General features: G+C 44.0%; 1 protein-coding gene across 1 annotated transcript in view; it reads left to right on the top strand.

Annotated features, from left to right (window-relative positions):
- ADCY2 (adenylate cyclase 2) overlaps window positions 1–15,491 on the top strand; it is a 3,890,318-nt gene extending 3,874,827 nt beyond the window's left edge. The window contains exons 24-25 of the mRNA XM_086965279.1: window positions 11,632–11,756; window positions 15,013–15,491. Of these exons, the coding sequence (XP_086821405.1) occupies window positions 11,632–11,756; window positions 15,013–15,165 (278 nt within the window). The 3' untranslated portion in view covers window positions 15,166–15,491. The remainder of the gene's footprint in view (window positions 1–11,631; window positions 11,757–15,012) is intronic.
- Window positions 15,492–21,962: the final 6,471 nt, after the last annotated feature.

Here is a 21,962-nt window from a genome sequence, read left to right as displayed (position 1 = left end):
GGTCCAAGGTGGGTGGGATCCAGGAGAGTTAACCCTTATCTCACTAGGAGACTTTGAGAAGGTCCCTAACCCCACACTGCCTAATAACACTAAAAAGTACTGGCAGTCGGTGACCATCAATGGCCATAGGGTGAGGGCTCCCAGGGACACGGGAGCTAGTGTAACTGCTGTCAGCTCCAGGTTGGTGTCCAAAGAGCAGGTTGTCCCCCATGCATTCTGCTCTGTAGTGTCAGCCAACAACTCAGAGAGCCAGTGTGAGGTGGCTCAGCTTCCCTTTGAGTAGGGGGATCTCAGGAACTCTTTAAGTGGCTGTGAGATCCGCCATGACTGTACACTGTCTGTTGGGCAATGATCTAAAAAACTCTTGTGTGCTACAGTGGAGAGAAAGTCTCATTTAGAAATGTTGGGCCTGCCTAAGTGGGCGTGTGCAACCACTCGGTCCATGATGGCTCAGAAAAGTGTTGGGAGGGCCTGGAGCCTGAAATTATCGCCCAGGCCCCTACCTTAAAGAGAAGGGGTATGGTGCACGGGAATCCAGCCCCCATGGTTCCATGGTCCCGGGGGGAGCAGACCCTGAGGGGCATGCCCTGAGACCTACAGGTGAACAAGTGGCTGAACTGGGGGCCTACCAGAGCTGACCCATTGGCAGCAGGAAGGGGGGCCCTCCAGGGAGGAATTTTGTGAGCAGCAGAGAACATGCCCATCTCTTGAGGTGGTACGGCGACAGGCCGCCGCCCAGGCGGCAGGTGATCAGACAGGGTCACATTGGAACTATTGGGAGAATGACCTCCTTTAAAGCAAGCCTAAGGTTGCTGAGCCTGGGTCAGCCCCCCAAGCTGGTGGTACCCCAGCTCTTCAGGACCTTCCTACTGGGGTTGGCTCATGATGTGCCATTGGCCAGACAGCAGGGGCAGACCAAGACCTTTGAGAGGCTGGTCACCCACTTCTATTGGCCCCAGATGCGCAGGAGATCAGATGCTCACTGCAGGACGTGTGAGACTTGCAGGCAAGTGGGAAGAGTGGGGGGAAGATTAAGGCCCCCCTACAGCCCATTCGAGAGAGTGGACATTGATATTGTGGGGCCTCTGGATCCCAAGACAGCCATGGGCAACAGGTTCATCCTGGTCTTGGTGGACCATGCCACCAGGTACCCTGAGGCTACCCCGCTCAAGACAGTGACGGCCCCCATGGTTGTATGGGCACTGATGGGGATTTTCTCCTGGGTGGCATTCCCCAGAGAGGTGGTGTCCGATTGGGAGACTAATGTAATCTCCAAACACATGAAGTCTCTGTTGGAGGAGTATGGGGTAACGTATAAGTTCACCAATTCATACCACCCCCAGGGGAATGGGCTAGTTGAGAGATTCAACCGGACCCTGAAGGGCATGATTATGGGCCTAGGTGAGCCCATGAGGCGTAAGTGGGATGTCCTCTTGCCATGCCTGTTGTTTGCTTACCGCGAGGTGCCACAGAAGTCCTTAGGGTTCAGCCCCTTTGGTTACCCGGTACATGAGCCTCTGTGTCTGGTCAAGGAAGGCTGGGAGCAATCTCCCAGGAAACCTCCCCAGGATGTGTTCAGTTATATGCTGGCCTTCAGAAATCAGACTCGGTGTTTCAGGAAACTTGCTGAGGCAAGCCTGGAAGCCAGCCAGGAAGTGATGAAACGCTGGCACGATCAGAATGCCACTTTGATTGAGTTACAGACTGGACAAAAGGTTTGGGTCATGGCCCTAGTGGAGCCCTGTGCGCTCCAGAATAGGTGGACTGGCCCCTTTGAGGTGGTGGAGTGCAAGAGTCATGTTACCTACATGGTGGACTTGCATTCTCCCAGGAACCCTTGCGGTTCCTGCATGTTAATCGCCTGAAGCCCCATTTTGAGAGGTCTGAAGTGGGCATGCTGTTGGCCACAGATGCTGGGATGGAGGAGGAGAGCGAGCCCCTTCCTGACCTGTGTGCAGGGGAGCAAAATGGGTCAGTAAAGGGGGTGGTCCTCTCCATCACACTGACTCCTGAGCAGCAGGGTGATTGTTGCCAACTGTTGGGACAATTCAGTGATCTGTCCTCCCTGGTGTCCACTGTCACCGATTGGTGTGTCCATGACGTGGAAACCGGAACAGTCCTCCCAATAAGCACAAGCCTTACAGAGTGACTAACCAAGTAAGGGCCTACATTAAGGATGAGGTTACCAAGATGTTTGCTCTTGGGGTGATTGAGTCCTCTAGCAGCCCGTGGTCCAGCCCAGTGGTCCTGGTCCCAACAGCTGCAGCTCCTGGTGCCACCCCAGAACTTCGGTTATGTGTGGACTATTGGGACCTCAATTCCATCACGAAGAAGGACACGCACCCCATCCCGAGAGCTGATGAGCTCGTAGATCAATTAGGGGCTGCCAAATACCTCAGCACATTTGATTTGAAGTCTGGGTATTGGCGGATCGCCTTTACTGAGGGAGCAAAGGAGAGGTCAGCATTCTCAATACCCCAATGGGCACTACTAGTTCGGGTGATGCCCTTTGGAATGAAAAATGCCCCGGCCACCTTTCAGAGGTTGGTCAACAGGGTGTTGGTTGGGCTGGAAGACTTCAGTGCCGCCTACCTGGATGACATCGCGGTGTTTAGCTCCTCTTTGGAGGCCCACCTGTGCCACCTCTGGGGGGTGTTGATGGCACTGCAGAAGGCAGGCCCCACAATCAGAAGCAGTAATTGCCAGATTGGGCAGGGTTCTGCAGTATATTTTGGGCACCAGGTGGGGAGCGGCCAGGTGGCACCCCTTCAGCCCAAAGTTGAAACTATCCTGGTGTGGTAACCCCCAAGACTCAGACGCAGGTGAGGGCTTTCTTAGGACTCACAGGGTACTATAGGAGGTATGTCAAGGGATATGGCAACATTGTTGCACCCTTGACTGAGCTGACTTCTAAAAAACAGCCAAAGAAGGTTAACTGGACTGACACCTGTCAGAAAGCTTTTGACGCCCTGAAGACTGCCATGTGCACCATACCTGTGCTTCAGCGCCTGACTTTTCAAAGGAATTTGCTGTCCAGACAGATGCCTCTGAGCATGGTATAGGGGCTGTTCTGTCACAGATCAATGAGGAGGGACTAGACCAACCGGTAGCCTTCCTAAGCAAGAGGTTACTTACCCGGGAACAGAGGTGGAGTGCAATTGAGCTTGAGGCATTTGCTGTGGTCTGGACGCTGAAGAAGCTGAGACCATACCTGTTTGGGACTCACTTCCGGGTTCAGACAGATCACAGGCCCCTTAGATGGTTGATGCAGTGGAGAGGCGAGAATCCCAAGTTGTTGAGGGGGTCCATTGCCCTACAGGGTATGGATTTCACCGTGGAACACCGCCCTGGTAATGAACACGCCAATGCTGACGATCTGTCCAGATTTTTCCGCCTCAGTGATGAGAACTCCCAAGCGGATGGTTAGTTCTCCCCACATTTCAGATAGAGGGGATGCATGTTAGAAAGGGCATCATTGGTGTGCATCCCCCTCCCCCTTTTCTCTTCCTCTCTGTTATGTTGGCTGGATTTATATGCTCTCTGTCGCTACTGTGAAACGATCCGTTCTCATAGGCCAAAATGGGCCAGTTGAGGATTACCTTCTATCATCCTATCTAACCCGAGGAACCTGATAGGAACTTCGAGTTTGATATGTTTATGCTCAGGACATTGAGAGCCATCTTTTAGTGAGGACTGTATAGATATCCTATGTTTGGAAATGCCTTTTTTCAAAACGCGGTAGTTTTTTGTCTAAGCATCACTGTAGGCTTAGCAAGTATGTGAATTGGCGGTCTGGTTTTGAAGCAGCAGGGCCATCTGGGTCAGACCTGGCTTGAGAGAGAGATCGGTATTCAGGGCATGGGGAAGGGTGACTCTTTGATCCACGCAGGGCTGTGCCTGGCAAGGTGAATGATAGCTCCCCCTCCCACTGGGTGTCTGATAGCAGACTCCCTCATTCTGAAAGGGCAGGATGTTGCCTCGTAAACCAAGTGCTCCCCGACCCCACCGAACTGGTTCTGACTAGACCCAGTGATTTGTGACTTTAGAGAACAATTACTTTTTTAAGGTATAAAACGCTGCGCTGGAACTTTGTCCAGGTGTGTTCCTTATGAATGTCAAGATGAAACTCTGTCCAAGTGAACAGAGGAAAGGACTTTGAAACTTTCACTAAGCTTGCCGAAGAAACTACCTGAGGGCCTGCATTGAGAGTGTCTCCTGCAGAAGTCTCAGGGACATTAGACTTCACCCAGTCAGCCGTCAGAATTCCTGTCCGTGGAATTCTGCTTGCAGGTGAGGCCTCCGTCGTGTAATATGGAGCCTCTAGTTCTACTTTGAGGACTGAGTACTGAACCTTTAAAACTTTCGCTGAATCTGTGTGGGCCGCTGCAGCTAAGAGAGAGCTGCTGCTGCTGAGAGGCCACCTGAATCTTTGAGGGCCGCTGCAGCTAAGAGAGAGCTGCTGCCGCTGAGAGCCCGCCTGAATTGGAACCTTCCAAACTTTTGTTGAACCTGTGTGGGCCACTGCAACTAAAAGAGAGCTGCTGCTGCTGAGAGGCCACCTGAATCTTTGAGGGCCGCTGCAGCTAAGAGAGAGCTGCTGCCGCTGAGAGCCCGCCTGAATTGGAACCTTTGAAACTTTCGCTTAATCTGTGTGGCCCGCTGCCGCTGAGAGAGAGCTGCAGCTGCTGAGAGCCTGCCTGAATTTGAAACTTTGAAACCCTTGCTGAATCCGTGTGGGCTGCTGCAGCTAAGAGAGATCTGCTGCTGCTGAGTGCCCGCACCCTTGCCAACGTTGTATCACCGTGATTCGTCCTGTGGGCTGCTGCAGCTAACACAGAGCTGCCGCAGGTGAGTGCCTGCACCTTGGCCAACTTGGCATCACCCTTCTTCCTGTGGGCCGCCACAGCTAAGAGAGAGCTGCTGCCGCTGAGTGCCCGCACCTTTGCTAACTTTGCCTCATTGTGATTTGTCCCCTGGGCCGTCTCAGCTAAGTGAGAGCTGCTGCCGCTGAGTGCCCACACCTTTGCTAACCTTGCCCCATTGAGATTTGTCCTGAAGGCCGTTGCAGCTAAGGGAGAGCTGCTTCCGCTGAGTGCCCGCACTTCTATCCCTTTGCGTCATTGCGGATTGTCCCGCGGGCCACCAGAGCTAAGAGAGAGCTGCTGCTGCCACAGAGTGCCCGCTGCTTGTTCACCATTGTTGAGGATTGTCGCTATCGTCTCGTGGGCCACCGGAGCTAAGAGAGAGCTGCTGCCGCTGTGAGCCCACCACCGAGCTGCAAGGGGAGAGTCATCGCCACCAACAGCCCGGGCCACCACAGCCGCGTGCTGCTGCCGCTGAGAGCCCGCCTGTCCCTGAATACCCGAATCATTGTGGGTGCACGCTGTGGACCTCTGCAGTTAAGACTTGTGGTCGCTGGGAGTCTGCCTGTCACCGCCTCCGCTTCTTTGAGAAGCTGTGTGCTGTGTCCCCTTTCAACGGCAGGTATCTGGTGCGCAACGAATCGTGTAGACCCCGGCCTTGAACTCAGACATTTTCACATTCTAGTGAATACGTTATTGCCTTTTTGAGTCCCTACTAGTTTACGTGCATTGTAGCTTGATGAAACACTTTGAGAGTTTTGAGTTAAACTGTTAGATAAAGACATTATTTGTCTATAACTTCCTGAGTTGTGTCCTTTTGTGGTGTTGTTACTGCCTTGTTGTACATGGTCATAAATACTTCACATACTGCCTCTGAGATAGGGCTAACTGCTTCTGCTACGTTACCACAGGGTTGAGCAGGGGTTGTTGAGTGGGGTAGCCCACTTGCCCTGACTTAGGAAGAAGAGTCCCTATTTGGACATTAGCCCCAGCCAGGGCCAACTAGAGAACCCCATTTCTAACACTCGCGTTGAGAAGCTGTCTGCTTTCAGAAAGCTGCCGCTCGAGTAAAACTCTACTCGAGCAGCAGTAAAAAAGCAGCGCCTGCTGGTGCTGTGCCTGGTGCCATTTGCGATAATTTCACAGTGCGGACAAGCATCTGGCACTGAAAATCATTGCGAACATCATTTATATAACACATTTTTTTGCACTGAACTCCTACCAGGCTTAGTAACTATATGAGGATAGCAACAGAAATGTGCATAATAATTGTATTTTGGCAAATAACCCACTATGTATCTCAAAGTATTCAATTAGAACTTGGATATCGACATGGAACATATCCACTTATTAAAATGCATATGGCACATTTATATCTAAAAACGTGAAGAAATTTAAACAACCAAAGAATGTACATTCAAAGTAAAGTTATTGACATTTTAACAGTTCATTTTAGGGCCTTTACTATTCCAGGGTTATAGGCCCATTCACATAAGTGAGGTACTGTTTTTATTGGAAGGGCTATGGAATCACTGGCAAATAGGTGTTTTGTTTCCTACAGATTCTGACACTTTCCATCACAGAAATGTAAGGAAAAATACGTAATTCTGCAATTTCACTAAAGATTTTCATCTGTAGGACATTCTGGCAAATAAATATAATGGAATCCTTTGCTGTTCACACCACCATGGTGTGCCCTGGATGTCTAGTTTTCAGACATGTCTGAGGTTGGTAAGTTTCCTCTTGGTTTTCATCTAATTCCAGGCCCAAATACGATAGCTTTGGACATTGCCAGAATCAATGTAAAGTCAAATTAAAATTCATGTTGTCACATAAAGCATTTGTGAACTTTTCCTGTCATGAGCAACAGGCCACCCACAAATGGGACACTTTTTATTGAAAGAACTGCGAAAAATCTGGGTGGTTGGAGTATTGCTGTTTCACACAATTTACCCAACATTCCATCACAGAAATGTGTTTATAAAGAATAACTTTACTTCTGTAAATCTTTCTGGATAATAAACTGTGATGGGATCAAGTGCAAGCCTCTCCATCTTAAACAGCCCTACGACTATACTTTGCATAAATGTCTAAGGATGGCTGACAATTTTGGGTGCAGGCCAACCACATGCACAAATGCAACATGCTAAAAAAATTTACACAAGATCAGCTTATCCAAACTTAATTTCCTCTCATCACTTGGCGTATTTGTGGGCCTTTTTATTGTGTGAGATAGGTCTGCCCACATCAATGTGGTTTATTGTTATTGAAGAGATGTGGGATTGCGGAATTCTAGGGCATTTGTTCTTAGCAACGGGGGGCCTATTTTATGGGGAATTGACATAGGGTGGCACTGAAAGTCTTCTTGCTGCACTGCCCTACACCAATGTGAAAGGGCAGGAATGCATTGTATTTAAGAAATAGGGTGCATTCCCGTCCTTTACCCCTTCACTGGTGCAAAATTAGCCTCCTAGTGCCAGTGCAGGCCCCCTTGCACCATGGGGCAAGGGTGTCTACAATGCATACAGTATGGTTTTTGTGAAGGATGATCACCTTCCCTCACAAAACAATTCCTAGGGGAGTTTTCCTCTTTCTATGTGTGCTACAGAATGCATCACACATGGAAAGAGGAACCAATGAGGATAAATAACGATATTTGTCTTTTTTTCGCTTGCTCTGGGGAGGCATAAGGTTTTGGTGCTGTCCCAAGTTTACGATTAAGTAAACCTGGGGCACCTTAAAAAATGCATGAGTGTTGCATGGGACAACTCACCGCAATTCTCATGGAATGCCTCCCTGGCAGAGTACGGCAACACAATGACTTGCACTTGTTGCCTAATTCCATATCTATGAGGTCATGCAAACCCACGCAAAGTGGCATTACATGACCCCATGGATATGGTTCATAGGTTTGCCCTGCCGGAGAATCAGAAAAAGTGATGCTCTGGTGGCGCAAGCCTCTCATAAATTAGCCCCTGAATTCCTCTACATTTTTAATTTAGTTGTAATTCAATGTACACAAAAAAGCATTTTGAAAAATAAATTAAAACTCAACTGGCATTTAAGATAATCCGAAATTAGCACATAAAACCCTATCCATTAACTTGGAAACTTGATAGCATTTGAAAAATGCATAGCTGTTTTTCACACTCCTACTGTATTCATTCAACTTTTCCTTATGACTTGGTGCAAGATTGGTACACTAGGAAATATAGTAAGCCATTTCTCGGAGAATGACTCTGGGAATCACACATTTTTGGACAAAAAGCAATCACTAGTCCTCTCTTTGACAGTAATAGTCTGACGGACGTAACAACGTTACTTTTATAGATCAGCCTTCATTGTAAAAACTTACACATGAACGTCTGTTAGCTATTTCTCTTTTTCATACTTAGTTTCACTATTTTTAAATTCAATTCCTTTTGGAAAAACTTGAAAAATCTGCACAAAAAACTACATGAGGTTTTCTGAATATTGTCTGATTTTACCTGTGCTTTCAATACCTCTTTCCCTGCTGTTTATGAGTAGAAAGAAACCTCAAAATATTGACAAACAAATGAAAAAGTGCAAAAACTGTGGTGAATTTTATTTTCTAAAACTTTGAGATAAAGCAATCTTACCACTGTAAACCAATACTTGATGCACATGTTAAAAATAAAAACACATAGGGGCATGTTCACAAGGAGTTAACGCCACCAGAACGCCACTTCTTTTGACGTTCTGGTGTTGTTAACTCTGTCGCCTTATTTGCAAGGCCGTGTTAAGCAGCAGCACTTAGCATGAAAGCGGCGTGCAATGCCACTGGCCCATATTTGCAAGGTATTAGGCAACGCCAATATTAACGTTAGTCAGAAAGAAATTCCCTTTGGGCAGATAAACACTAGTACATAAGTACTCACAGACATACAGAAAAGCTACTAAACAACCCACATATCGCACGGAAGCAATGTAAACAGGTGAAAATTACTGTATATGTGAAAACACTCTGAAAATAATTCAAATTATTAAAACAATTTATTAAAGATACATTACATCAAGTAAAAACTGAAGATTGGGAAACACATAAAGACGGTACAATAATCAATAAAAACAACATTCAAGTAAAAAAGGAGTATACAGGGAGAAAGGATAAAAATCAAACAGAAAACATTAGTTTTGAATTTCTCCTTGATTTATATTCCCAGATTTGCTCCTTAGGCGTTGACGCGTTTCGGCGGTGCATTCAATTTAATCCGCCTTCATCAGGACAGTATATAAATAATGTTTCCCAAATAATTTCTCAAACGAGAGATAAGTCTAGAAATGTATTATAAGGGGTATTCAGCCTCCTTATCGTCAAGTAGAAATATTCGTCCAGCGAATACTTTTCTCTATATATTCAAACACTAATAAAAATTAGTTGCATTAGGCTTAAATACGTCTTTTTAAAGTCATGGTGATCTCCAGCAAAATGACTGGAAGAAACAATTAAAAAGCTAGTCCGTAAGCACGCAGTAATGATATGTTCTATTCCGACTTCCGTGTCTTAGTCAAGCATTTTTATAAGTTGATCTTATCATGGGTTCAGGGAGTTGTAGTCCAAAGATACCCGCTATACGAGGAAATCCCTCTTTGTAAGCCCTTAAGCGTCTTGGACCCGGACGTTCTGCGTGCTTCTCTTCGTCTTCCAGCCGGGAAGACGAAGAGAAGCACGCAGAACGTCCGGGTCCAAGACGCTTAAGGGCTTACAAAGAGGGATTTCCTCGTATAGCGGGTATCTTTGGACTACAACTCCCTGAACCCATGATAAGATCAACTTATAAAAATGCTTGACTAAGACACGGAAGTCGGAATAGAACATATCATTACTGCGTGCTTACGGACTAGCTTTTTAATTGTTTCTTCCAGTCATTTTGCTGGAGATCACCATGACTTTAAAAAGACGTATTTACGCCTAATGCAACTAATTTTTAATAGTGTTTGAATATATAGAGAAAAGTATTCGCTGGACGAATATCTCTACTTGACGATAAGGAGGCTGAATACCCCTTATAATACATTTCTAGACTTATCTCTCGTTTGAGAAATTATTTGGGAAACATTATTTATATACTGTCCTGATGAAGGCGGATTAAATTGAATGCACCGTCGAAACGCGTCGACGCCTAAGGAGCAAATCTGGGAATATAAATCAAGGAGAAATTCAAAACTAATGTTTTCTGTTTGATTTTTATCCTTTCTCCCTGTATACTCCTTTTTTACTTGAATGTTGTTTTTATTGATTATTGTACCGTCTTTATGTGTTTCCCAATCTTCAGTTTTTACTTGATGTAATGTATCTTTAATAAATTGTTTTAATAATTTGAATTATTTTCAGAGTGTTTTCACATATACAGTAATTTTCACCTGTTTACATTGCTTCCGTGCGATATGTGGGTTGTTTAGTAGCTTTTCTGTATGTCTGTGAGTACTTATGTACTAGTGTTTATCTGCCCAAAGGGAATTTCTTTCTGACTAACGTCAATTGTGGAACCCTATCCCTTTGGTTTTGGGGTCCCTCTCTCTTTTATTAGAGAAACACCAATATTAAGACTGGGAAATACCTGGTCTTAAACAGGTGATACGAGGATTTTGCCTCATATATAGCTCTTTCCCTGTGTCCTGCATTCTGCAGCACACATGGATAGAGAAAATCGCCTGTTAAGATTGTTTATGTGCAGGAAGGTGGCCCTTCTTGCACTTAAACAATCACGCCTGCAGCATAGGCACCCTAGCAAAATAGCGCAAGGGTGCCTGTGCTGGCGCTAGGCAGCTTCTTTAGTGCATCCCTGCGTTTAAAACTGTCAGAGTGCAGTGTTCCCAATTTTGGAGTAACACCATGCTCTACCAGTTTATTTTGAATATGATCCATAATTTCTTGCACAGCACTGTATGCCATTTATTTTAAAAATCTGATATTTTGCCATATTAATGCTATTTTCTCAGCCCCGTCCATGAGAAATCACAAACCTTGGGTTCCTAGACAATCCCAGTAAGTGGGTAAAAAATTTGCAAATTTGTTGTGGATACATGCTGTGGAAGAACATTATGAAGGCTTAACAATAAACTGCCACAAAATGTTTTAAAAAAGCACTTAGCACCAAGGGAAAACGTTCAGCAGTTAAGGGGTTAAGGAACCTTAGTGTTTAGTGGAGAAGTGGGGCTCAATGGTTAGAGTGGCAGACCCTGATGCAGAGGTCTGACCCGGGACCAGGGTTCAATTCCTGCCTCGGCGGCTCTTGGACTCAATCTCCCCGGACCTGATAATTCTCGCCTCGGTGCCTAGTCTAATCATGGGTCTCACTCTGTGACTCTGGGCAATAGCTTGCTTAATCTCCACAACGGCCCCAGCAGCGCTTGGATGTCTGGCTTCACCTTGAGGAGGCCCAGGAGTGGACATCTCACAGGAAAGCCAGGAAGGGTTCCACAGCGGTATGAATACAGCGCTACGAGACCTCTGGGTAGAAGGCGCTATATAAATACAAACACATTTACATTTAATTCACTTTGTAAACGTTTTGCCTTATTTTTAACTTAAGCTGAGTGGTGGTCAAGTTAACATATGTAATTTTACTTTTTTTTTAAAGCGTGCATGTGAATAGAAAACCCTAATCACCTAAGTCTCCACAGTATGATTCTTTTTGTGTCTTGCCTTTGAAGAAGTAACGTACTCTCGTTCTACCCTTATAACAAGAAATGTGTTCCTTCATCTTGTGGATCAAAAATATCAATAATTTATATCGTTCTTTAGGTATTAACCATGGGCCTGTCATCGCTGGGGTGATTGGAGCACAGAAACCCCAATATGATATTTGGGGCAATACAGTAAATGTTGCAAGCAGGATGGACAGCACAGGTGTCTTGGGCAAAATACAGGTATTTCAGACAGGTTTACTATTGAATGTTATTATGCTAAACAAATTGTTTCAGCTTTTTAAGTTTTTAAAATAAGGTCTAGAACCTCTTGGTATTTGTATCACATCTACTTTTTCCTTGGATTTACGGGTCATGATTTTAAACCAGGCTCTGTCTGTATTAAATGTATAATGTGCATATAATTCTAGGCATTGCTCCAGTCAGTCATTTTCATTCTTATATCAGTAACGTTAATCACTTACGACAGCTTAAAATGTGGGGTCATATTATCAAGAACAGGCGACAAAATTATCGCCGCTTTATCTGCAGGAAACTGCCACTAAAGCGGCGATAATGGGCTTGATAATAGGCCCTTGTGAATTCCCATAGCAGCCCAAGTTCTGGTGTTAACCTGGGCTGCTATGGGAATGCCCCTTCCTAATAGCGAATTGCAAAACCTATTTAGCGAGTCATAAATAATTTGTGACTCGCTAAATAGGCTTTGTACATGTCCCACAGTGATTTTGCATGAGCAAACGGGTCGCAAACCCATTTCCGCATGCAAAATTGCTTTGTACATGTGGCCCAAAGTTTTGTGAAGGGAATTGCAGTTGCAAAACCTTTGAATCAGATACTGACAATTCATAGGGGGGTGGTATCTGATTCGCCAAGGGAATGCTGTCACTCAGACGCTGCTCCCTCTTTAGGAATTCTGTTGACAGCTTTTTTTAAATGTAACACCTGCCTCTTTAATGTATACAAACTGCTTTAAAAACAATGTTAATGGATAGATGGTGGAATACTGTCCGTTGAATACTTCCATCTCGGACCTCCATTCTGCATTTTTAGCCAATGACCGGGGGTTGTAAAATGATGACTACATCACAAAACGCACAAGCCTGGCTGATGGGAATAGTACAGTAGGCCCGTGATTGTGACTGGAGCAGCAGCAAGGTTTTTTTAATTTAGTAATAGTTCTCCACCCTCTCCCTCAAGTCTCCATAACAACATTACAGTCAAATGCCCTAAGTTTTGGTGTTTTCTAGATGGGTTAGCAGTGCCTGCAAGAATCAGAAACATGTTTATTTATTTGCATCAGATGTTTAACATCTAAAACAATTCCAGTCTCCTGTTCTTAAATGAGTTTAGGGGCCAATTAGGATGGCGGGCGGACCTGAGTCCGCCCGCCATGTGCGCGGTGTTGGGACCGGCCACCAGACATACGGTGGTCCCGCACCGCGAATTAGGATGCGACCGCCACCATGGCTGTCTTATTCTGCATTCCGCATTTTAACATTGCGGCGTCACATGGCAGGCACCACACGGTAGCTGCCACTTGTTGGGGGGTACCATAGGTACCCCCCAAGTGCACCCCGCAACAGGCCCCCAAAGTCAATCCCCGCCAGCCTTTCCATGGCGGCATCGTCGCCATGGAAAGGCCCTAAAAATCAACATCCTAATATGGCTGGCCTTGCCTGTTAGGCACCACCACCGTATTGCAGCCCCTGCTCCACTCGGCAGGCAATCGTAACTATTGTCTGCCGGCGGATAAGCGGCGGACGGACTTTCCATCCGCCGCGCGATACCCACCACCATTGTAATATGGCGGGGGGGGTGGTATTTCGTTTTACGATGGTGTAACGGTCGCCACCGCCGGCTCGACAGTGGCGATCGTTACGCCATTACAATGAGCCCCTAAGTTCTGTCTTTTCTCTTGCCAGTTAACACTTTATAGATGAATAAAGTGTAACTTTTCCCTCCTTGTTAATGGATGTGCCTTCAGCACTGATCGGGCAGTATTCTCCAACAGTCCAGCAACTATATTCTATATTTTGAATTCTTTGTGGATTGGACCAAATCCATCACGGGGAATGGGAAAAAAATCCTGCCTCAAATATACATGCAGCAAGTTAATTGACACCTTAATTCACTTCAATTCATTTTATTTGAATACATAAATTAAAGTGCAAAAGTGATGACTTACTAGTGTGTGTATCGGTTTGGCTCATCTTTGTCTGTCATTAGAGCTTAACTTTTACCTGTAACATCACTTAATGATATAGGTGATCATAAAAGCAAGTTTGTAATGTTCAGCATGTACTTCTAAGAGGAAGTGAGAGTATCCATTTTTATGAGGGTCTAAGTATATCCTCCTTGTCAAATTTATATTCAGTTACAAATAGCAAAGGACTCCCTATGCTCTGCATTATATAATCCTTGTCAGGTAGACTGAGGTAGCCCTACAAGATCAACTAGTTACTGGAAATCACTCAACCCGCTGACGCAAAATGTCAGAACCTCCTCCATGCATAGCAGCGTGCTTCATGGTAGGGTTTGCTACATCTGTGATAGGATACAGAATCCGTGGGTGAATTATAGAGTGTAGGTTTCACTAATTAAGAATAAGGATCAGTGCACGGAACATACTTCTATTGGTTAGAAAGATTAGACCATTCTTTCCTCATTCTTTGAACTCAATAAGATAATTCCTCTAATGAGAAAGCTATAGATTGACATGTGACACAACCTGGGTAGAGAGGGCAGCTGTGTCATCTGGAGATTAACTACAATTTTGAATTTGGAGGATCACAAACCAGATCCTGGAGAGGTTTTGCAATCGGACATTTTACAAATTGATACTTTTGAGAATGTGCTTCTGCTTCTGTGGTTACATAGACACATGAAAAGTAGAAAAATGGAGACAGAAAAAAAATAAAGAAAATGTTCACGGCAGACACCTCGACATAGGTTGCTTGCCTCTATAAGAAATAAGCCTTTGAGGGTTCTCTAACTGTTTACTACAAAAGACTGTGCAGGCATACATTGACCTGCATTCCAAACGTTCTTCAAACTAATGTGTACAATTACCCTGGACAGCTTTATGTGCCATCGTGATCACACTGCACAATTGTAGTTAAGTGAATATGAGAGGAGTTGAGCTGGTAAAGGACAGACATTGGGCTCACAGTTGACCTTGAAGAGCAGTTTGTCTGCAGTAATAGATATTCTAAAGAGACGTAGAGAACGTTAGCCAAAAAAAGCTTCCAGTTGTCAATTTCCACAAAGGGCTAATAGAATATTTTTCCTTGATTTGCGACAGATACAGCACTGAATAGAGGTTCGCAGTTGCTTAAAATGGCATTCAAATCCTATTTTTATTGTTAGTTACTGAGCACCATAATCTGAAGATTGTTTTAATAGGAGCAGTGTTATTTCTAGATGTCTTATGGTGAGTCAGTCTCATGTGCGAATCTCAATGTTCTATGCTTTGTTTCAGGTCACGGAGGAGACAAGCAATGTCTTGCAAGCACTTGGGTACATGTGCACTTGCCGCGGAATCATAAATGTGAAAGGAAAAGGAGAGCTTAAGACCTATTTTGTTCATACAGAGATGACAAGGTCACTATCACAAGGAAACGTGGCACCATGAGCAAGTGTTTCAGATCCACCAGACACCTGTCTGAAGACGGGCATCGACCTCCACAGTCTGCTGAGAACAGCATCCTACAGTATTTGTAAATAGTTTCACTCTGTTGCTCCATGCACTGTCCGGATGTGTTCACAAATTGTGTCTAATAATAGCCAATGGCACACCATGAACACCGTGTCAGCATTTCCTACGTCCACGTCACCACCAATTCCTAGAGACTGTCCTCCCTTATAGGACTAGTTTTGTACAGGTGTGTCAAATGTATTAAGGCCATTGTATTTTGTAAGTTTATTTCATTAAAGGTTTCTATGTACTTTGTCTTACAAGCTGTGTTCCTCATTTACACTTCTGTGTCTCTATATTGTATACTCTCTCCTAACTGTAGTATCACCAAGGTATCTGATAATCAGAAACAGAACAGTAGACATGAAAGTCTGTTTTATTTTCATTACACAGGTGAGAAAACCTTTTCAGGAGCACGTGAAATCAACAATGTGGCATGAAGTGGGACTTTTAAGGGAAAATATATCTGAAAAGAACAGCAGTGGGGGTTAGTTAACTTTGATAAACTTATATACCACATCATTCTGTGAATGAAGGCTTTTAGTTCTTTATTATATCTGAGCATCTACACTGGTGTACTGTCTATTTCATATGAAAGTGCATTGGATTGTTAGTGCTTATTTCTTATAGTCACTTCATTAAGGGGTGAGTGCAGGAATTTAGAATATATTTTCTTTCTACTTTGGACATCCTTAAAGCTTCCCCTCTTTTATCATGTGCCATGGATTATTTATTCCGTCTGAAGACACTGGGTGAGCAGCAGCTGTGTTCAAGGTGAGATATGACATATTTTAAACTATGTTTTCATGAACACTCACTGTCAATCTAAATCAATCTCATTTTGCCTCTCTAGCCTGCAACCCCTCAACCTTAACCGCAATTGGACATGAGTCCTGCCATATCCCTAAACATACACAGCACATGACACAACAGCTGCCATTTTGTGATGTTTCTCAACATTAGTAGGGACATTCAGAAATATCTTCCTTAGACAGATTAGAAAGCATCACACCTATAAACGAGGGAGCACCGTGAAAAATACTCGTTTTTTATGTGTCATTGCAGATCATCTGTTTAGACCCATGCAAGGTTGTACTTTGAATTAAATTTGTTCCTAAAACAAAATTGAAGTCCTTTACTTATTATGATTATTTGAAAGACCATGAACTCTGCCAGTTTTTCAAACTGAGCAATAAAAAAGAAATAGCATAAAAACATTATCAAGCAGAGTAACTCTAAATATAATAAGAGAGTAAAAGCCCCAATAATAAAAAAAATCAAGCACATATTAAATTAAGTTACGAACATGTCACATAAAATGCTGACATGTAAGGAGTGCTTCTTCTAAGTTCTCCGATTCAGTTTTTCCAAATCTCTTGTTTGTAATAGCCCTCCACTTGACTATCAGTTTTGTGGACGTGATAATCTGCCAAAAATGTGGTGGAGCACCCTGTCTGATTAATTCTTAATGAAGATCTAAATTCCTTTATTTTTTGATACACAGGTTTGAGTTCTCAGTCACCTGTTTGAGGATGTCGCCTATATCTTCTCTTTCCCTTTCTCTTCTTCAGGCCTAAACTTTAAATTGCCTCAAAGGCATCGCATAATTGAATACAGGGTTACCCTTCTCTTCCTGAAAGTAAACGGGCCAAACAACATTGTATTTTCTCTCATCCACAACCAATTTGCTTCCTGTTTCCATTCTCCATGTCAGGCTCACTGTGCTGGCCTTCCACTAGGATACTTATCCTTTTTTTTCAGTTCAAGAAAATTTTATTGAAGAAAAACAAGGCGTCAATACAAAGTACAAAAGCAGGTCAAAAGTAAAATATTAAGCAATCAAGTGGAGTCAAACAGCAAAAGCATGTGAAAGGAACAAATCCCGAAAAGAAGAGTGGATTTAAAATCTAACAAAAGTATACAATGGTTAAACTGTAGAACAATGCATAAATGGGTAAATATAATATAATAGTGAAGAAATAAGGAACAGCAAGGGTATTTAGGGAGGTTTGGAAACCTCTTGCTGGTTAGGTTGCAAATGAAAAGAACGCTTAGCACAGACATCCAAATAGAGTGTGACTGGAAGCTATAAATCCAAATGTTTTGTCGCCAAGTTAGCAGGGAAGACAAAAGCGGTGTCCAGTCTATGGTTATGACACACATTATACCACCATGCTTTAAAGGAGATATTTGAAAAGTCTGTCCAGTTAACTGTAATCTGCTGGAACGCAACAGCTAAAAACAAATCAACAATTCGAACATTGAGTGAAACATCTTCCCAACAGGAGGAAAGACTACCCAAGAAAATATGAATGTAAGAAAAAGAAATATGAGTGTGAAAAATCTCATTAATTTGGGTCCAAACTCGCACCCAGAAATCATGAACAGTTTTGCAGGAGAACAGCATATGGAATAAAGTTGCATGAGGAGAATAGCAAGTCCAGCATGAATCAGGAATGGTGGAAAACCTCTTACTCAGGTCAAATGGTGTGAGGAGAAGCCTATTGTAAATAAAGAAAAGGGATTGTGTCAGTGTAGCTGCTCTGGAGGACTTACAGATTTTAGTCCATAGTTTAATCCATTGAGACGTCGGCCAAGATGTAGCAAAGTCACATTGCCATTGTTCCTCTACTTTGGTCTTAGGCATAATAGGCTCTGCTTGGTGGAGGTATTTGTAGATGGCAGGAGCTTTAGACGTGGTTCGTAAGAATGAGTGAAGTTGTGAAGCAGAGTAAGGGGGTGGAGGGGGATTACAAGGTTGCGAGAGACAAGTGTAAGTGGACATTACTGCCTCCATAAGCAAAAGAAATTTCTGGGCAAAAGAGGCAGGGAGATGGAATGATTGGCGAAGGGCGGAGAAAGGCAGGAGTGTAGAGTTAGAGAATAATTGGGAAACCCAAATTAATCCCTGCCACCTCCATGACTTCCAGTAAAAAGGTTTACCATTGATTAAAATGTGTATATTATGCCAAATGGTGGAACTAAGAAAATCAGCTAATGAGGTAATAGGGGGAGGGGGTAGGACCGGAGCAATTTAGTGGTAAATTTGTGTAAGGGGGATGACAGTGAGGACAGTTTACGGGAAAAGGATAAATACTCAGCAAAAGAGAATGGGGAGAGTGAAAGACGTTCGATAGTGACCCAAAGAGGACAGGGTTCGTCACCATCTTGTAACCAATAAGAGGCTTGTCACAGGAGGAATGCTTTGTGATAAGCCGAAAAATCCAGATAGTTGACTCCACCCTCCAGCTTTGAACGTATTAGTCTGCTGAGAGACATCCGGGATTTCTTACCATTCCAAAGAAAGGAGGACAGGATTGAATTAATCTTCTTAAAAAAGTTTGAGGGGATGGGCACTGGGATGTTGGATATTGTATAAAGAATTATAGGGGACAGCATCATCTTAATAGTGTCTGGATGACGCCACCAGGAAAGGTAAAGAGGATGCCATCTGGAAGTTAGGTCAGATATTTTCTGGATACATGTCCGGGATTGAGGGGGTAACATGCAAACCTAAGTATTTATTATGTGAGGAGCTCCATGTAAAAGTGGAAGCGCTAAAATCTGGCTTGAAAGTAAACTTTGTCAAGGGCAGGATTTTGCATTTTTATATCCAGAAATTAGAGAGTATTCATGGACTACGTTGAGGAAAGCGGGTGTAGACTCGGAGGGTTTGGATATAAAGAGTAAAGTATCATCAGCGTAAGCAGCCAGTTTAACATGCGACTGCGGAGTGTGAAAAACATGAATGTTAGGGTGCTGACGGAGTTTGGAAAGGAATGGCTCCAAAGCTAGGTTAAAAAGAAATGGGGACAAAGGACACCCCTGACGGACACCTCTACCTAAATCAAAAAAGGGGGAAATTAAGCCATTAGCACAGACTGCTGCACATGGACTGGAGTAAAGGAGGGAGACCAGAGAAATGAATTTGGGTCCAAAGCCAAACCATTTGAGGACCGCGGAAAGGTAAGTCCATTCGACCCTATCGAACGCTTTCTCAGCGTCCAACGCAATTGCTGCAAGAGAGTGTTGTAAACGTGAGGACTTTGATAAGACATTGAAGAGAAGTCTGGTGTTATCGTTGATGTAACGCCCTTTAACAAAACCCGATTGTTCAGCTCCCAGCAAATCGGGCAAAAGGAAAGTCAGTCTCGCCGCAAGTGACTTGGCAAAAATCGTATAGTCAATATTGACTAGAGAAATGGGCCCGTAATTTTTGCAATGTTTGGCGTCTTTACCTTCTTTGGGGATGAGGCAAATGTGAGCATCAGAAAAGGAGCCAGAAGATTTACCTAAAGTGAGAAACGTACCTAAAAGGGAATGTAATTTTGGTATGAGGAGTTTTGAGAAGTGTGAGTAAAATTCAACTGTGAAATAGTCCGGTCCAGGTGCCTTATCTTTCTGGAGGTGTGGACGGAAAACATGCACCAAAAGGCAGGATCACCCCCAGTAGGGGCGTAAAGATTGAGAAGAGAGATTGGTACACTTTTTATAGACAGTTTGACGTGAGCCCATCTACCCTCCGTGTCAGATTTGTGAGTTAACATAGTATAAGAAAGAGACTTGCGACAGAGAATTGCAACCCCGTTACGCTTACCATCACTAGGTGAATAAAAGACTTCACCCACCCAGCCTCTTTTGAGTTTAGCTGATTCTACATCTGAAAGATGAGTTTCCTGCAAAAATGCAAAGTCCACATTCAATTTAGCTAAATGAGATAGAATTCTTTGCCTCTTAATAGGAGAATTAATACCCTTAACGTTCCATGTAACTATTTTCAATGACATGCATGCAAATATGAACAATGATAAACAAATTTTACAGATTCAAAGAGAAACCCAGAAAAAGAGAACATGTAGAAGATGAAAGATTGTGAAAGAGAGAGAAGTAAAGTAACATGAGCAGTGTGCAAGAACATAGCATAACAGAAAAACAAGGTACAATAGAAAGATGAACAGAGGAGTCAGGAGAATAAGAGGAGAGAGAAGTGAAAGAGAAGAAGTCAATATTGAGAGCGGAAGATCTAGAGAGCGAATAATAAAAAGATAAACACGAAAGAGAAAAGAACAGAGAAAAAGAGAAAAGGGAAGAAAATATGACACCCAATACTCGGGACGAGTGAAGGAATAACATACTTACAAGGGAGAAGGGTATGGGAACACAATCAGGAACTAAATCAGAAGAAAGAAGAGGGGTTTTGGAGCCACACGGAGCAGGCAGGGCATCCAGGGTCAACGAGGCGCCACACCAGAGAACATCACAGAATGATTTCAGATCTATAAAAACATGAGGAGAACAACGATGAGAAATGACCAAATGGCGACCATGAAAATCAACAATAAAAACATCAATGGTCTAGGAATATTAAGAAACAATTAATACGAAACAGACATGTATTCAAGAAACTTCGAAGGCGCACAGGATCTTCGTAGGTAGTGGTCTTGTTATTGTAGGTGATCTTGAAAAGGCAAGGATGGAAAAGTCCATATCTGACTCCAATAGAGCGGAGATCAGCCTGCATGTCCAGGAAAGCCTTGCGACGAGTCGCTGTGGTCTTAGCATAATCCTGCGCGAAGAACAAAAGAGAGCCTGACCAGGTAAGACGGGGAGAGGCTCTGGCTGCTGATAGGACTTTGAGAAGATCCGTATATTCTAGGATGTACATGATGACACCTCTCGGTCTCAGTGTGGTAGAGGTTGAGGCCGGGGCTCGGCCCAGCCTGTGCGCTTGTTGGATATTGAGCATAGTACCTTCAGGTAGATGCAAGAGTTTGGGAAGGAAAGATTTGAAAAAGGCGATAGGATCAGTCCCCTCACAACCCTCCACCAGGCCATAGAGACGTAGGTTATTGCGCCTGTTACGATTCTCAAGGTCCTCCACCTGTTTCTGAAGAGAGTGGACCTGCGACTTTAAATGAGGTACCATGATGGACGACTCCTGAAGAGAAGAAACACTTTGCTCTACTGTGGTGACTCTTGCGTCCATCTGCGCCCAATTATATGTCAGGACTTGCAATTTAGCATTGGTTTCCTCCATGAAAGGGCGGAGGGCTCTTATTTCATCCAGCAGAAGCTCCATGGATATAGACGCTGTGGACTTAGGTGGCGAGGGAGGATCTTTCTTTAACCTTTTGGAGGTAGCTTTCCCTGAAGTAGTCACCGGTGGTTCCATCTCGAGCTGTGAATCGCTGTCATAGGAGGGCTGAGAGGCTCTGTATTCAGCAAACTTAGAGAACAGTGTGGAATTTTTGAGAGGAGTGTGACTTAGATTGCCAGTAGAAAGGGCCGCTGACTTCCTGCCCATAAGGTAAGATAGCACATAAAGGAAAATATCTAAGCAAGCGAGTGGGCACAATGGGATACTGTGGTGGGAGCCAGAGTCAACGAAATGGCAAGTGGAATAAATGTAAACCACAGTAAGACAAGCTTAAGTCATAAAGCCTTGCTTAAAATGTTGCGCTGGAGAATTCAGGTTACTACAGACAAAACCCTAAGACCACAAGTATCACATGGCGCAATCAGTAAAAAAGGCTTCAATAGCAGAAACACATCATCAAAGATCCAAAAGTCCTAAGAGAAGGCGGCAGCCAAAGCAGTCTGAAGAGAATAGCAGGTGTGTGCATTAAAGTTGAGGCAGCATTGAATACTGAGAAAGTCACAAAATGGCTGCCCTGCATTCAGGCAAGTAAAGCCTCAAAAGTTGAGAGAGGGTCAAAAAGAAAGGCACTGAAGGT

This window comes from Lissotriton vulgaris, chromosome 4_1 (genome assembly GCF_964263255.1).
Source record: "Lissotriton vulgaris chromosome 4_1, aLisVul1.2, whole genome shotgun sequence".
NCBI lineage: Eukaryota > Metazoa > Chordata > Amphibia > Caudata > Salamandridae > Lissotriton > Lissotriton vulgaris.
This window is presented reverse-complemented; position numbering and strand designations above follow the sequence as displayed.